The 17,699-nt window shown below is 41.3% G+C and overlaps 1 protein-coding gene across 1 annotated transcript; it reads left to right on the forward strand.

Moving 5' to 3' along the window:
- The first annotated feature begins 4,550 nt into the window (after positions 1-4,550).
- On the forward strand, positions 4,551-14,500 carry ABRA (actin binding Rho activating protein). The gene is made up of 2 exons (XM_082675061.1): positions 4,551-5,242; positions 12,626-14,500. Exons 1-2 carry the CDS (start codon positions 4,566-4,568, stop codon positions 13,143-13,145), a joined length of 1,197 nt encoding a protein of 398 aa, XP_082531187.1. The 5' UTR covers positions 4,551-4,565; the 3' UTR covers positions 13,146-14,500.
- Positions 14,501-17,699: the final 3,199 nt, after the last annotated feature.

A 17,699-nucleotide genomic window follows, 5' to 3' on the forward strand; every position in this document is an offset into this window, starting at 1 on the left:
ATTCTGATGTGAGCCTCAGTGATTGGAAACCACTAAGCTCCATATTCCAGGAGGTTCCAGGAGAGCACCTGTGCTCAACCCTTTGGTTATCCCTACCAAGTAATTGAGACCTCATTTGACCTGCAGCAGGCTGAGGGAACCCTTTCAAACACTGCTTTAAAGGCCGCACTATAAATTACCTTACAATGAAACACTATAAATAAGCGTTCCCTCGCAGCCACCAGTCCCTCCCTACAAATCACCCCACTTGACCCTCCCACCTGAAGACGCATCCCTGCCGTGGGTTTGGCATCAGTCCTGTCCTTGGTCAGACAGAAATATCTAAGGAGCTTTAATTCTCTAACTCCATGACTCAACGTCCAGATATTAATAGCAATAACCACTTATCGAGCTTCCGTGGGCCAGGCACGCTGTTCAGTGCTTCACACGTGTTACTCATTTGATTCTCACACTGACCCTATGAGGTAGACGCTCTGATAATACTCATCTTACAGATGAAAAAACTGAATCCTAAGAGAAATTAAGTAACATGATCTAGGTCACCCTGCTAACCTGCAGAGCCTGGATCTTCACCTGGTTCTGCCCGACCACCGGGTCCATGTTCTTGGTTCCTCTCAGTGCTCCAGGTCTCCACGGGCGCCCCAGCACTTCCGCAACTCAAGGGGGAAACCCTCCTTCTCACCACAAATCGTCCCTTCTATCCTTTTCCAGATAATTCACCTCCTCACACCTGTCACTTAAATTGAAACCTCTAGACCACCCCCGATACCCATCACCCTTGGCAACTAGCGGGTCTGATGTGAACCTCAATGGCTCTCAAACCTTTCTCTCTTCTTTCAGATCCTCACTGGGTTCTTTCCAAGATTATTTTTGTAACCCCTATAAAGAGTCTCCCTATCCTAGTCCTATCTTTTTCAAATCCAAACCCCACTTCACTGGTTTTTGATTTGATCGTTTGGTGACGCAAATTTGATAACACATTGAGGTTTAAAATTTTTTAGTGATGCAAGTGAGTCCCATTTGATAAAACACTGATTCCTTAGCAAGGCGTTCTTTGTAATATCGCTCCAACTGACTTCTTCAAAGGCCTGTCCTACTGCTCCCAGGCCCCTTGTTCTTACCCCATAAACACTGTATGCTCTTCTCTAAAGCTTATAAACTGGGGGTCCACAGAATCTGGTCCGAGAACTGTGTAGGTTCACCCAGTACTACTGTGTGTGAGCGTGTGTGTGTGTGTGTGTGAGCGTGTGTGTGTGTGTATTAACTGTCACCACTTAAAGAACCGGGAGAGTTCATGTAAAAATCCAGATCTCTTACTTCTCTTGTGACATTGCTTCGCCAGTTGCCCACAGTCCTCACCACCCCATGTTGTGCCCCAACCCAACTCACCTCATGGGTTTAAATGACCTGCATGATCCTGGAGGCATCTGAGGTTGTGATCTCCACGCGGGGCCATTAGGTCTCTGGGTGTACCGTGCATCTTCATGCCTTATCTTTGTTCACGGCGTTTCTTCAGATTAGAGCGCCCTTTCTCCACCTCGTAGAGTTTTACCTTTTAAGGATCAGATAAAGGACCACCCCTGCTGTGAAGTCCTTCCAATAAAATCAGTCACCTGTGCTCAATGAGCCCATAAAGCTTTATTTCTATTTCTAGTGTAGTTCTCCCCAAACCATTAAGGGCAGTTGTATGCATGTCCTCTCCTGGCTAGATGGGAAGACGTTGAGAGTAGTTTCTGCTTTGTTCAGCTTTACACTCTCCCCGACACTGTCTACCATCAGGCCTCACCCACTGTATTCATTCCATTAGCAGTGAGTTAAGAAAATTCATTTGAAATCAAAAGCCATTTGTTGCTGCCCATTAAAGTCTTTTCATTCCCACTTTTCTGTGAATGAACAAGTAAAAAACGTACTTATTTACGTAGAAAGGATCAATGAAATTATTGTTTCATATAAGCCTTGAGCAAACGTCGGTTTCTAAAGTCTCTTTAGTAAGATTATATAGCTGGTGATGAGAGCTGGCTCCATCTGGCTTCTAAGTGTATCATGCAGAGAACTGCATAAATATAACTTCCTCCCTTCCTTAGTATTGCCCATATGATCAAATAATAACTAGTATTTTTTACAAAATACTTCCACACTTATGACAAATTTCTTAGGTGGTAAATACTTCATTAATCAGGTCTGCATTTTCACCTACAGTTTCTAATCTCATCGTCTCACAGGGAACTCACATTGTAAACTACTTAGTTCACTACATCTTTCTTTGAGACTTTATTTTCTTTTTTTTTTTATGGTACGCGGGCCTCTCCCGTTGCGGACCATGGGCTCCGGATGCGCAGGCTCAGCGGCCATGGCTCACAGGTCCAGCCGTTCCGCGGCATGTGGGATCTTCCCGGACCGGGGCACGAACCCGCGTCCCCTGCATCGGCAGGTGGACTCTCAACCACTGCGCCACCAGGGAAGCCCCTATTTTCATTTCTTTTACACCTTCTATTAAAGCAGAAGAATGCTGAACTCTTAAGACTCTAGATCGAGGTTGAGAAAGAAGATATTCCTTATAAGATGCACAGTAGGTAGTATACAGACCTTTCTTTAGGGGAGGAATGCCCAAAGCTGACACGAGGAGGAAAAGGATTTCACACTCTCTTCTGAAGAAGCATGAGTGAAGGACCACGGTTGCTGTGGAAGCAAAATCTCAGAAGGAATGACCAGATTCTTTTAGTAGCTGCCTGTTTTTGCCAAGACTATCTGCTGATAGCCCTAAGCCCAGGCAGCTGACTGCAATGCCTGTTAACATGTGAAAGACTAGTAACATTTTGCTGTTTCCATTCTCTCCCTATAAGAATTGAATGTGGAACAGGTGTGGGCAGGGAAGCAGAAAAGTCCTTGGGGAGTTATAAATTAGCCTGGTCCTGGGTTGAGTTCATGGGCATCTCTGAGGAACCCCATTCCTTCCCAAGGCATTCCAAGTAGCTGAAGGGAATCTAACAGGAACGAAACAGTCTGCAGTGTGTCTACATTCTAAGAAAGAATGCCAGAAATTTCAGACTCAGATTGAAATCTTTGTCATAGTTTTCTTTTCTTGTGATCCAATTTCCTCTTAATCAAGAGGGATTTTGTCTCTGCATTGTCGGACCACAGTTAACATTTTCAGATGCTGTTGAACTCTAAAAACACATCTGACAGATTTCTAGAATAGAGTAGTAAATCGTCTCCCCAATTGTCTTAATCCTGGGAGGTAAATGACCTACAGGATGGAAAACTGACATCAACATATTTTTTTAAATAAATTTGTCTCACAATCAGAAGTAATTAAAGTTCTTACCTTTTTATGGTCTTAGACAGCGGTTTTCAATCAGTGTGGTTAACTACATGTCAAGATTGGAGGAAAGTATACAGTTAAAAAATCTATAGAACTGTTGTATGAAGAAAAAATTCTATTTGTCTTACTTTATTACTCAGTGTTGAGCCCTGAGCATTTTTACCTGGTTTAGGACACTTAATAGATGGTTATTTTCCTGTCCAAGTGCCCTATCTATCCAGTCCTTTTTTAAAAACTATATTTCAGGTCTTTGTTCTGAGAATTGAAAAAATGGTTTTTCTGCATGAACTTGAAGTTCTGCTAAGGAAGGTTGTGTTATTCAAAACAAAAGTTCGGGTAGGGGTTGCTTCTGATAGCATTCACTTATTTTGTCTTTAAATAGTCTGCTTTAACAAAACATTTGAAAAGATTTGTTGTAATAATCTCTGAAGTTCAGTGTGTGTGTAGGTCTCAATTTAAAGATTTTTTAAAAAAATAATTGGACCAAAATTTTGACTACCGTCTCGTGTATTAATAGGATTTGTCTATAAAATAATTCAAACGTGGGACTATAACACCAGGCCCTTGTCTCCCCCCTTATCTGGGCCTCAATTTTCTCACCTGGTAAATGGAGGTTGGATGGGGTGACTTCTAAAGTCTGTATCGAATAGAGCTGAAGACAAAAAGAAAACGGCTACTTAGGACCCTTGATGAGTAGAGAGAAAAGAGGCACGTGCCCTACATCAGACATCTGGGTGTGAGTCTCAGATATTATTCGCTATAGGAAGTTACGTGTCACTGTATTCAGCTATAAAATGGGGACTAAGAGCTATACTGAAAGCTGTTGAGGTTTCAATGGAAACAAGCCTATGATGTTCCCAGCACAACTTGTGCATGTATTTTATGCTCCTATAAATGGTAGGACCATATTTTAAGGTCAGGAAAAACCTAAGGCTGAGCACATGATCGGATCTAGTAATTTCCACTCTGGCACTTGGAGAAGAAAGGGCATGATCCTATCACTGTCTTTTACCAACAGAGATGTCCCTCTGCTCTGATGAAACTGGAGCTGTCAGGGTTTAAAAAAAGCACACCATCACAGGGAAGGCACTGCATCTTGGCAAGAAGTGCTTAACATAGTTTCCACCGTGACCAAATTCTCTTCCCACCCCACGTCCCACTTCTATTTAAATCCCAGGCCCTCCACCGGCCCCCACTCATTTTAGCCAGTGCCCAGGCTAGCAGCAGAGAAGAGGAAGGTAGCATGGCTCCAGGGGAAAAGGAAAGGGAGGAGGGGCCAGCCAAGAGTGCCCTCCGGAAGGTACGCACAGCCACCTTGGTTATCAGCTTGGCCCGAGGTTGGCAGCAGTGGGCCAATGAGAACAGCATCAGGCAGGCCCAGGAGCCCACAGGCTGGATGCCAGGAGGGACCCAGAACCCACCCCAAGCTTCTGGACCAGTGATCCATCCCACCACCCACCGGAAAGCTCAGAGGGCCCCAAAGTCTTCCTCCCCAAAGCCAGAGGAACACGGAGATGGACCAAGCTCAGAGGAAGCCACCGAGGTGTCTCAGATCAGAAGGAAAGAGGTGACCAAAACAGTGGTCAGCAAGGCTTACGAGAGAGGAGGGGATGTGGGCCACCTCAGCCACAGATACGAGAAGGATGGGGACACGCCTGAAGCTGGGCAGCCAGAGAGCGAAATGGACAGAATTCTCTGCGGCCATGGCTCCCCGACGCGGAGGAGAAAATGTGCCAGCCTGGTATCTGAGCTCATCGAAGGCTGGAAAGAGATGGGACAGGAGGAACGGGAAGGGCCCAAGTGCAGGAGCAGCAGCGTAGACACAGAGGACAGCGGCTACGGAGGGGAGACGGAGGGGAGGCTGGAGCTGGATGGAGAGCGGGTGGCCACTGCCAGAATCAAACGCCCCTTGCCCTTCCAGTAAGTGAATGCATCTCCCAACTCCTTATCCCGCTCCTGAGCCCCAGGCAGCTGCGGGAATCCCAGAGAGCAGGGAAGGACCACCAAAGTCAGAGTGAGAATCTCACAGCTCGGGCAGGCAGCGAGGTCTGGGGAAAGGCACGCCCCTGGGCTAGGAGGGCAGGACCAAGCTCAGCTATGGACCTTTGGGCCAAGGGCCTGCACTATTTGGTTTCTCCTTTCTCTTTTTGAACACTCCAGGTTTAGCCACAACAAATCTGAAGCCACCGGAGAGGGGTATCTGCTTTGGGAAAAATTTTTAAGTCAATTCTATAATGAGTAACAAATTGGCTTATTTTTCTGCAGAGACAAGTATTTACTGGTAGACTGAGTGGAGAAACCTTTCCCTTGTCCAAAATCAGTCTACAATATTTTCAAGAGACACATCTACCCAAATAGTGCCCCTGGAACACGGATTTCTGTGAGCCTGTATACAGGTGGGAAGCTGCTGTCTGACGTCAAAGCAGGCTCTGAAGTCAGACAGACCCAAGTTCAGATTCCAGCTCTGCCCTGACTATAGTTAACAATACTGTATTATGCACTTGAAAGTTGCTAAGAGAATATCTCTTAAATGTTCTCACCACACAAAAAAATGGCTTATTCTTCTAAACCCATTTCCTCCTTTGTAAAACAATGGCAACAGTAACCTTTTGGAATAAATTCTGTGGTATTGGGAGGAGAGGAGAATTTAGCACAGTGCCTGCACATAAGCCCACTATATGAAGGTTATTACTCCTCATATAGATTTTATTATTTAGCAATTTTTCAAACCTTCAGAAAATTTTGTTCTGCTTATAAACAAAGATAGAAATGCTATAAAAGCTAGGTAATTAAAATATCACAATCCGAAAACAACTAAATGCACGCACGCACACACACACACACACACTGACTCAAACTGATACTTTAGTCTGACAAGAAACGCATGTTTTGTTTCAAGACAGTAGCTGCCTCCACGTAACAGAAAGTCAGGATTTCTCATTCAACAACCACAGGATGTCAGAATATAGGAAAAGTCTCAGATGTGGAGAATAATTATAAACCGACTCCTTCTGGGAACGGTTAGATGTGTAGGTGTGTTTTTCAACTTTTATGATATAATCAGAAAGTAAAGAACAAAACTGGTTACCTTATTTGACAAAAAGCTGTCAGTTTGTGACTTTAAAGATGTTTTGAAAGAATTAGCACTATTATATTGAAAGCTTTCAAGAAAAATGAAATGGCAAACGTAGATAATGATAATTCCACGTGCATCTAGTGTGTGCTGTGGGTATCTTACGTGCTTTGTCCTTAGAACTCTCACAATGAGGTAGGTAATATCCCGTTTTAGGGATGAGAGCACTGAAGCTCAGAGGGAAATTTCACTCAGCAAGTTAGTGACCTGAGATGTGTATGCCTGTCTCTAAATGTAATGCTTTGGAACCAGACATGACGCTACTTCTCAGGCAGCACCTTGAGGATGCACTCAGAGATCTAGATTTGTGCTCTATTTACATTCACATAGGAATTCACAATCAGAAATCACTATTCTACCAGACCATATGGAACCATAGTCTAAGTTTTGGCCTTGTGAATTTGGGGGGGGGGGGCGTGTGCTACAAAACAAAACAATAGAACCGAATAAACCCAACGGAATAAAGACTAAGGGTGGCACAATGACGATCTTACTGTCAGCATGTTTTGAATTGGCCAGAGGTAGGGAAGTGACAGTTGGGACCAATCTCCAACGCATGTACTTTCTTTGGCACTCTTCTAAGTATTTATTCATTTAATCCTCAAAACATTCTCATGGGGTAGGCACAGTCATTATCCTCATTGGATAGATGGGAACATAAGACAAAGAAGTATTAGCGAATTTGTATAAGATTGTACAGCCCATGGGGTTTGAACCCAGGCACTCTGGATCCAGAGCCCACCCTCTTGACCACTACTCTAAACTGTCTCACCTGGAAGTGAGAACTTCCATACCGGACCCTTCTGTTGGTTCCCCCAAACAGACATGTACATGGACACCTTCTTAGTGTGATAGAGAGATACCTTTGAATGAGAGACAGATTTGAATCATGGTCACTCTGGCAAATCCTAAGTTTCTTTGTACTCAACTAAAAAAAATAGATGTGATAATCATAGAGTTATTTTGGTATTAATTATGTAAAGCAACGGACCCAGGAAAGCTACTTAATAAGTTGTACTCATTATAATGCAAGGGGCCAGCCCTGGTGATCCCAACACTATGAGATGCTAGGAGATTGGCTCTCAGGGTTTGGGGAGGAGAATGGGAATGAAATCCCTTCCTTCCTTCTTTGGTTCCTTTCCCTTAGTCTTAGAATACGTAGGGTACCAGAATGTTGTACACAGCAACAGCAGCTCTGGATGTCAGCAGTAATCCTAGCTATGCTCAGGAAGCTTCAGCAGAAGCCCAATAGGACTTTTTACCTGATGGGACTCTCACATACTGCTTGAGAAATGAATGTGGCATTATTGAGGAGGCCTATGGGAAAGGGGGTTTTGTTCATTTATTTTTAATTCTAAGCACCATTCTTTCCCCATATCCACTAACAGGGAGAAAATTATGTGTCACGAATATTTAAGTAGAAAAAAAGTTTTCTTGGTGGTTAAGATGTTCTATGGATAACAGAGACAAGGCAGGTTTGGTAGAAAGTAGAAATATTCTTCACCAGTAGAGTTTTACTACCTGGGGCTTTACCATGAAAATGATTTCTATTTTATGCTTTATTTTTTAAATATTCAGTCTTTTGATTGTATAGCTATGTGACTTGTTTGGTCCATCTCCTTTAGACAAAGGAAATTTTATCTCCCATACAGTAATGATGCAATATTGAAATGACAATCACTCATCCATTCTCTCCTCCAAGTTCTGTTTAGCAAAAATACTAATGGCTGAGCGTTTTATAGAAAAGGGAACTGAGTGAGGAGATGTATACAAGTCATAGAGCTAGTAAGTGATGACACTGGGAAGGCTGATGCCGGGGCTTGCATTCTTAACCACTGTGTTAGACTGATTCTCTGAGGACAGAGTGGACTCAAGAAATCAAATGGAGATCAAAGCATCAGCTTAATTAGTGGAATCCCAATAACTCCCAAACTGTAGTGTTTTGGTACAACTATATTGAAGATATTTGCTAGAAATGAAGGGGAAAGTATGGCTTTCTAATATTTGCCCCCAATTCTCGAGCTTGGAACCCTTTCCATGGACTCTGAGGACAGTTGCCAATCTGCAAGGAGAAGCACAGGCTTGGCTCCCAAACCTGGCTGATAACAGAAAGGAGAGCACAGTTTTGAATTCAGTCACCCTGCTTCTGAAAAGTGTGACCCTGTAGATATCAATCTCCCATTAACCAAATTGGCTATACTTCCTGTGGTGAAGGGCAAGCAAACCAGTGGACAGAGGAGCAGATTCTCCCCAGAACTTCCCTGAGAAGTTGGAAAGGGTGGCAGAAGTTCTTCAGTTTACTGACAGAGAAGTGTTCTAGCCTAAGGTATGGATGTGGTGCTAGTCTTTGAATATCGCTTTGCTTCTGTAAATGTGTAAGAGATTGTCTTTCTAAAGCTCAATCTAAACTATTATTCACATTTTTACTTGAAATTTAGAAAAACAGGATAAGCTGATATATTAAGTCTTACACTCATTGATCAGGAGGATACTCAAGGTATAAGACTTTCTAATCCTGATTTAAACCTGAAACTTCCATAGTTTTTAAAAACTGGAAATACTAAAACAATATAGAACGTTTATAAGATAGTGAAAATTAAATACTCATTAAGATATATTTTCTTCTAGTACTTCTTTAAAACAACCTTGTCTATTTTCTAATTCTTGCTAATAGGATCAATTCTTTTGCTTTCCTTTTCTCTTATTACTGGAAATTACAGTTTGACCATAAAACAAATGGAAATTAAGATTTAGTAGGTGCTTTTTTAGATGTTTCTCTTCTTCAAAGAGTTATTACCTCACCAACCCTAACCCTTATCCCAAATGACATAGAGTGTCAACACTCAGGGAATTTAAGTTCCTAATTAAAATTAGAAGAAAAAATACTACATCAATGAATGAGAGACCCATATAACATACAGTTTAAACAAATTACCTCTGGATGATAATTTGAATATTTTTCTGCTTCTTGTAAATTTTAAAATCAATACAGTTGATGCAAAACAACATGGGTTTGAACTGTGTGGGTCCACTTATAAGCAGATTTTTCAAATAAATGCTTGCAACACTATTACACAATCCATGGTTGGTTGACTCTATGGAGGTGGAACCATGGATACAGTATAAGTGTAGAGTTATACTCGGATTTTCAAGTGCTTGAAAGATCAGAACCCCTCCCCCACCATTGTTCCCTTGAACAACAAGATGAGGATCCTGTAGTACTGTAGTATTTACTATAAAAAAAAAAATCCATGTATAAGTGGACCTGTGCAGTTCAAGCCTGTGTTGTTCAAGGGTCAACTATAATACCAGCATGAAAGAGAATTTTGAAAAAGAAAAAAAAAATCAACTGTCACCTAGATACCAACATAATTATTTTCAATTGTGCACATGCTCTTGATTTCTTCAGCCTGGTGTGTACACATTTTACATGGTTAGAATTGTACCATATATACTCAAATTTGGTTCACTCTGATGATTTTCATGAATGTCTTTTAGTGGTTATTCGTCATTCTTTTTTCATTATTGAATATTCAATGAGTACCTAAAAGACTGTCTGGCACACAGCAGTTGTCATAAGTACTTTACTAGAGGATGGAAGGAATGTCAAAGTGCCCAGAAGCTCCTTCAAGGGAGGATGTATTATGTTTTATACTATAGGACAGAACCACAGGTGGTGCTCAGGAGACAAAAAGTATGAGTTAATAAATCGTGCTATTCTTTTCACTTTCTTCTGAGATGTTTCAAGTCGCTTCTCCAGCAAGATGTTCCAGCCTTGGGCTTGTTTTTGAAGACTATGTCTGCCATGGATTGCCATCATTCCAAGGGCACTAGGTGTTTCCTCTCCTTTGGTCATGAGATCAAGCAGCCCATAATCTGAGCAGCTGAACAGGGACAGTCTATGGAGATGCAGATGAAGACGAGGACCAGCAGGGTTGAGGGAAATGCATTCCACTTCAGGGCAGTGTAGCTCCTAGCACTTTTCCATACATGTATGATTTTTTTAAGTTGTGATAATTGTGTAAACAGTTTTTGTATGCTGCTTTTTCCCAATTAACTTTGTCATATACTTTTGTCCATGTCATTACAAAGAAGAGCAGTGTTATATTCAGCAATGTACTCCTAGTTTGAATTCTACTGCAACAGTGAAACAATGCAGCAAGTGTAGGACACAAACCACGGGAATTAGTGAAAGGTCGCCATCTAGTGGATGGCCTTCCTCTTCGAAGAAAACAATGCTCAGGCAAGTATGCTTGCCTCTCTACCCAGTGTTAGCCTCCTGCATCTGAATGACCAGACTGCAGGAAGTGAGTCTGGATAGCGAGGAAGACTCACATCTGACCCGTTCCTGGGTTTTGAACAGCAAATTGTGAGAGTTCAGATAGCAGGGGCCGCTGAGTTCGGGCATGCCATTGCCATAAGCAAATCCAACCCTGCTCTACATCTCCCACTTCCAACGCTTCCACACGTGAAGCCACTCGGAGCTGGGGAGAAGGATGGGTGAGGCACTTGTACAGATGAGGAATACAAATTTCTGACTTTTAGGCAGTCCAAGAGTTCATGCTTTACTCATGAAGGCAAAGAGACCTCGAAAAAAGGTCTAGGAGATTGGAGATACAGAAATGACAGGAAAGTCTGTTAAAGACAAATTTTGCCATTTTAAAATTAGATCTGCACCCTCATGACATTATTGGTCTACACTTTCCAATGCTGGTTTTTGTTTTGTTTTAATAAGAAATGCATTCCAAACTGCAAGGGCAGACACACACATTTGAGACAGAGCTCATCCACATATTAGACACTGTCCTGGCAGGCTGAGTGGCATCATCACACAGAGGGAAGAGCACTGACGCTGCCTAAGACAGTCTGGGTTTGAATCTTGCCTCTTCCGCTGGGTTAGGGCAGCATTTCACAGAAGTTATACACAGGCTCTGGAGCCGGATTAACTTTGGTACAAGTCACAGACCCATCACTTAACAGCTTTGTGACTTTAAGCAAAGTTACTTAACCCCTCTGGCCTCAGTTTCCTCATCTGGGAAGTGAGATTAACAGTACCTATCTCATGAAATGGTTGTGGAAATATTAGTAGAAAGTGTTTAGAAGAATGCCAGCACACTGTGTTCAATAAATGTTACTATTGCTAGCTGGTGTTTCCTATATATACAGCTTGATTTTTCAAAATTTGTGGTACATCACAGATACTAGTATAGATATGCTTCATTAAAGATCCATGTATAGGGACTTCCCTGGCAGTCCAGTGCTTAAGACTCCGCACTTCCACTGCAGGGGGCACGGGTTCCATCCCAAGTCGGGGAAAGAAGATCCGCATGCTGTGCAGGGGGCCCAAAAAAAAAAAAGAAATCCATATATAAAAATCTATACATGAGTAAATATTACAGAGTATGTGTGCCGATACAAGGCTTATTTTGGGCAAATAACTGTTTCTTGATGTCCTGTGTAAAGTGTATTCCCTTAATACACTCATTCAAGTCCAGTTCTAAATGTTACTAATATGCAACTTTAAGATACACATATTTGGGGCTTCCCTGGTGGCGCAGTGGTTGAGAATCTGCCTGCTAATGCAGGGGACACGGGTTCGAGCCCTGGTCTGGGAGGATCCCACATGCCGCGGAGCAACTAGGCCCGTGAACCACAACTACTGAGCCTGCGCGTCTGGAGCCTGTGCTCCGCAACAAGAGAGACCGCAACAGTGAGAGGCCCGCGCACCGCGATGAAGAGTGGCCCCTGCTTGCCACAACTAGAGAAAGCCCTCGCACAGAAACAAAGACCCAACACAGCAAAAATAAATAAACTCTTACCCCCAACATCTTCTTTAAAAAAAAAAAGATACACATATTTGCATTACATTTGTGTAAGGAAGCTTTTTTCTTGAAATAGTTTAATATGATTATTTTACAGAGCTTAAAACATTACTGTTATTTAGAGAGAAAATAATCTAGAAGGAGATACCTCAAACTAAGAACAATGGTGGCCTTGTATATGATTTTTCTTCTTTTATCTCTTACTTTTTTGAATTGTTCATATTTCTTTCATAATGAAACAATTATAGTTACATTAAGATGCATATGTACAAGAAGTACAGACAGAAAGCAACACTTGGGTGTTAAAATATCAATATTTTGATTCTTCATCCTCTCTCTCTCTTTTAGGGCAAATAGAGTCACAGAGAAACTCAACTGCAAAGCCCAGCAAAAATACAGCCAAGTGGGCAACCTGACAGAAAGATGGCAACACTGGGCTGATGAACACAGACAATCTCAGAAGCTGAATCCTTTCAGTGAAGAGTTTGATTATGAGTTGGCCATGTCCACCTGCCTGCACAAAGGAGATGAAGGCTACGGCCGTCCCAAGGAAGGAACCAAAACTGCCGAAAGGGCCAAGAGAGCCGAGGAGCACATCTACAGAGAAGTCATGGACATGTGCTTCATCATCCGAACGATGGCTCACCACAGACGGGACGGCAAGATCCAGGTTACTTTTGGAGATCTCTTTGACAGATACATTCGTATTTCAGATAAAGTGGTGGGCATTCTCCTGCGTGCCAGGAAGCATGGACTGGTTGACTTCGAAGGAGAGATGTTATGGCAAGGCCGGGATGACCATGTTGTGATTACTCTACTGAGTGAACCTTCAACTGCACAAGCCAAACTTGACCCACTCTTGTCTTAATGCTAAATGTGAATGTAGTGAAAAGTAAAATGCAAACTGCTCTGTAATAAGTTGGTAAATATTAAACAATTTTTACATGATTGACTTTTTTGGCACTCTATTTAAGCACACACAAAGCATTTCAGAAAGGACATCGAGGACTATTTGTATATAATAGTATAAATATTTGAAATTCTATTTACCCTTCTAGGCAAAAATGTTTGGCTATTCTTTGCACAACTACTATAAATCTTTAAATAAACAATTATATCTAAGAAAAATGCTGACTTCAGGGAAATATCAGCAAAACATATTACAATGTGTCATTGTTCAGGAAAAAAAAATTCCAGCAAGTTTGGCAAAACTAAATTTAAAATTTTCTAGGAAGCTTGACTTTGTACCATTATTTTTATCCCTTAAAAAACAAGCACACAAAATAAGCACACAAATAAAAAGTTGTATTCAAATGAGATGCTGGAATTTCTCTGTGGACTTTGAATTTAATAGGTTTCCAACAGAAATTAGCCACCCTTCTCTGATGTGATTTGCACAAATCACATAAAAAGACATTGCTGGTGGTCTTAGAGCCAGCAGAGAAGGCGATTTTGTTCACTTGCTCTATGAAAGCAGAGCAAAGGTAAGACATTTAGATTTACCTGCCATTGCAGGACTTCTTGGGGAAGTTTTATTTTTTCTCAAAACCTTAGTGAGTCATGCTGTTTGAAGTAGAAATACAGAAAATGCTACAATGAATTGGAATGTTGAGTGTAGAAGAATCTGATAGAATCATGGGTAGATCAGAAACAGACTTGAGACATTTTAATTTACTTCATGCTGTAACAAATTTTTTGAAATATCTGAAAGTCCTAAAGCAGCAATATTAGTCCTGCCAAAGTGAAAGAAGTATAGCTTAATGATGACAAATTTATTTGGCACTAATCTGTTACTTGTCAATTGTTCTCAATTAGATTTAATGTGCCTTGTATAATTTTAAAAACAAATTGAATAAAAATTGTGAGATTACAATTCTTACAGAATTCAATGGAAGTTACTAAATGATATTATAGCACTTTGGTGTTAGATACAGAAATTAATGTCAAAGCATAATACCTCAAAGTAATAGACACTCATAATTGTTAGGCATTAGGTTTAATATAAAGTATGGATTAAACTACTGTAAGAGTTATCCTTGTTTTCATGTATGATTCTCTTTCAAACTGAAAGTTCCAAAAATCTTCTTAAAGAAGGTTTACACATTTTTGTTTCCATAATAGATTTGTTAAATTACAAATTAATGACTAATATTTCTAAGTAGGATTTCATATAAGATGTATACTTTTATCACAACAGTGAAACCTATGTCAAACTTAAAAACATGGCACAAGAATAAAAGATACTTTCTTGTACTTTATGTTCTTGTTTTTATATTACTGTTTTGAAGTTATATTCCACAATGCCACTTTCTGGTGTTTGAAATACAAAATTATAGAGTGCAACTCGGGCTACTTCTACAATCGGTGGACAGCGCATATCCAACTCTGGACGGTAACGGTTTATGCAAGCATCGATGCAGATCATTCAAAGTTCAGTGTGTCTGAATGTGAGGATGGAATTTAAAAGTCTTCTTCTCAGAGAGCTTACATTAACACTCTTCTGAATAAGGTGTGACTCTAACATCAGAAAGTTTTCTTAGAGGAAAATGCCTGCTATATGACAGATTTTTATCTTAAAAAAACTCCATGACAGGAAAAATCCATGGTTGAAAACCTTAAGGCTTTTAGACAAAAAAAGATGAGTAGAACTCAGGTGGCAAACATGTTAATGAAAGTCCTCATATTTTCAGTCACCAAATAACATATGAAATAATTACATATAAAGTAAATATACTATCAATAGCACTTTACTTTTGGCAATTCTAAATTCCTAGTAATGGATAAGTGTACAGTTGGTTTCCAAATCTTCAGGATTTTTCAAAACTTTCAATCAGCTGTTTAAAGAGCTTGGGGTTACTGAAAGGTACATTTTTGTTTTTTTAACCTTTTCTGTATGGACCTCCAAATGTTTGATGCCTTTTAATTTCTTTAACTTGAAGTTTTATGACTTCCTGATTCCCAAGTTCACCTTCTTATCACTTTGCCCACTTACATCAACAGGAGGGAAGTCGGCACTCGGACTTTCTTTCTCGCCAACACTGTGTTGGAAAATGAGGCTGCAACTATATTTTTACTTCTGCTTTTACTTTCCCTTCCCCAACTCAAGTTCCTTTTTTTTTAAATGAATTTTTATTTTTAATATATATATTTTTAAATAAATTTATTTATTTACTTTTGGCTGCGTTGGGTCTTCGTTGCTGTACGCGGGCTTTCTCTAGCTGTGGCGAGCAGGGGCTACTCTTTGTTGTGCGTGGGCTTCTCATTGCGGTGGCTTCTCTTGTTGAGGAGCACAGGCTCTAGGTGCACGGGCTTCAGTAGTTGTGGCACGCGGGCTCAGCAGTTGTGGCTTGTGGGCTCTAGAGCGCAGGCTCAGTAGTTGTGGTGCACGGCCTTAGTTGCTCCGCGGCATGTGGGATCTTCCCAGACCAGGGCTCGAACCCGTGTCCCCTGCATTGGCAGGCGGATTCTTAACCACTGCTCCACCAGTGAAGCCCCCCCACCCTTTTTTTTAATACTACCAACAGATATACTAGGTACTGTTTCTCACACGATGTGGGAATAATTCTGTGTAAAGTAGAATTTCATTTCAGTGGGAACTCATGCTAGAGAAAGTATCGCTGTACTTTATTGTCACTATTTTCAGGGATTACAGAAGCAGCGAACCATCTGGCCCATGTTAAAGTGGCCTCTTAATGCAGATGCCTCCTAGAATATACATTTTCATTCCCAGTACCGAGGATGTTTCTTGATACACAGTAAGAACACAATGTCTGCAGAAGTATTTAATTTATAAATGCGCCGTAGGACCTCACTTCCTGGCCTGGAGGTTTTCAGAGTGCTGTGGTTCCATATCATCCCAGCAAGGATTATCTCATGGCATTGTGTGCCCAGATTTGGGGGGCACCTCTGTATCTAACAAAATCACATTGCATTTACTTTTTTTTTTTTTTTTTTTGTGGTACGCGGGCCTCTCACTGCTGTGGCCTCTCCCATTGTGGAGCACAGGCTCCAGACGCGCAGGCTCAGCGGCCATGGCTCACGGGCCTAGCCGCTCTGTGGCATGTGGGATCTTCCCAGACCGGGGAACGAACCCGTGTCCCCTGCATCAGCAGGCGGACTCTCAACCACTGCGCCACCAGGGAAGCCCTGCATTTACTTTTTGACCAATAAATTCCAATCCCCAAATTTCCTTTTAAGATACAACTCAAACAATATGAAAATACATATGCATAACATAGTGTACTATTTTTAATTGTAAAATAATGCAATAACCTAATACATATAGGAAAATGGCCGAAAAAAGCATGGTACATACACATGGATGCAGCTCTGAAAAAAGTAAGGGAAAGGTTGCAGGGGAGATTAAGATGGCAGAGAGTAGGAGAATGCTGAGCTCACCTCACCCCAGGAACACATCAACAGTACAACTTCACGTGGAGCAATTCTCACTGAAAACAAACTGGAGACTGGCAGAAAGGCTATTCTACAACAAAGGCTCTAAAGAAAGATTCACACAGAACCAGGTAGGAAGGGAGGAGAAGCTGTCAGATCAGGGCCTGCGCCCTGAGCAGGGAACACAAAGAGGAGGGGGATCTATCACAAGCTCGGGGATCCTGCCTGGGGAGTGAGGGGCTCGAGACACATATTGGGCACCCCCAGACCTGGAGTCCGACACTGGGAAGATGAGCCCCTTTAGCTGGTTTGAAAACCAGTGCGCCTTACCAGAGGGCTGGCTGTAAGAACCAAGACTCTGCTAGTGAAGAGTGCCCACGTGCTTGATTACTTCCAGGAACGAGCCAGAGGAAGCAGTAAATTAGACTCAGTAAAACAGGTGAATGGGTGAATGTATGGAGGGGGCAGGGCGATGGTCAGGAGAGGAGAAAGAAAGCAAGTAGTTCTTTTTTAAACACTCTAGTACATATATTTTGGTAAACAAATATACACAATTACTGTTGGGTACATAGCAAGGACTGAAATTTGCCGGCCAAATTTAGCTTTAGTAGAGTACCGCCAAAAAATGTTTTCCAAAGTTATTCCACTTCACATTCCTTTTTAAAATAGCGCTTATTGGCTGTTTTAATACTTTTAGGAATTGCCAAAGTCTTCTGCCTTTTCCGTCTTTTGTTTGAGTCGTAGTCATTTGTATGTTGTGTATGTGAGACCTTCATTAGATCTGTGTATTACAAGAACCTTCTACTCTGTTGGCTGCCTTTTCATTTTTAATGATGTCTTTTGATGAAAAGCTCTTAACATTTTAATGTAGTATAATTTACCATTTTTTCCTTTATAGTTAGTGCTTTTCTGTCCAATGTATGTGTATCCTAAAGTCATGATGATATTCTCCTATATTTTTCAACTAAAAGCATTATTTTTTTACCTTTAACATTTAGATCTACAATCTGTAATTAATTTTTGTATGTGG

The sequence above is a fragment of the Grampus griseus genome (genome assembly GCF_964374135.1).
Source record: "Grampus griseus genome assembly, chromosome: 17".
NCBI classification, from domain to species: domain Eukaryota; kingdom Metazoa; phylum Chordata; class Mammalia; order Artiodactyla; family Delphinidae; genus Grampus; species Grampus griseus.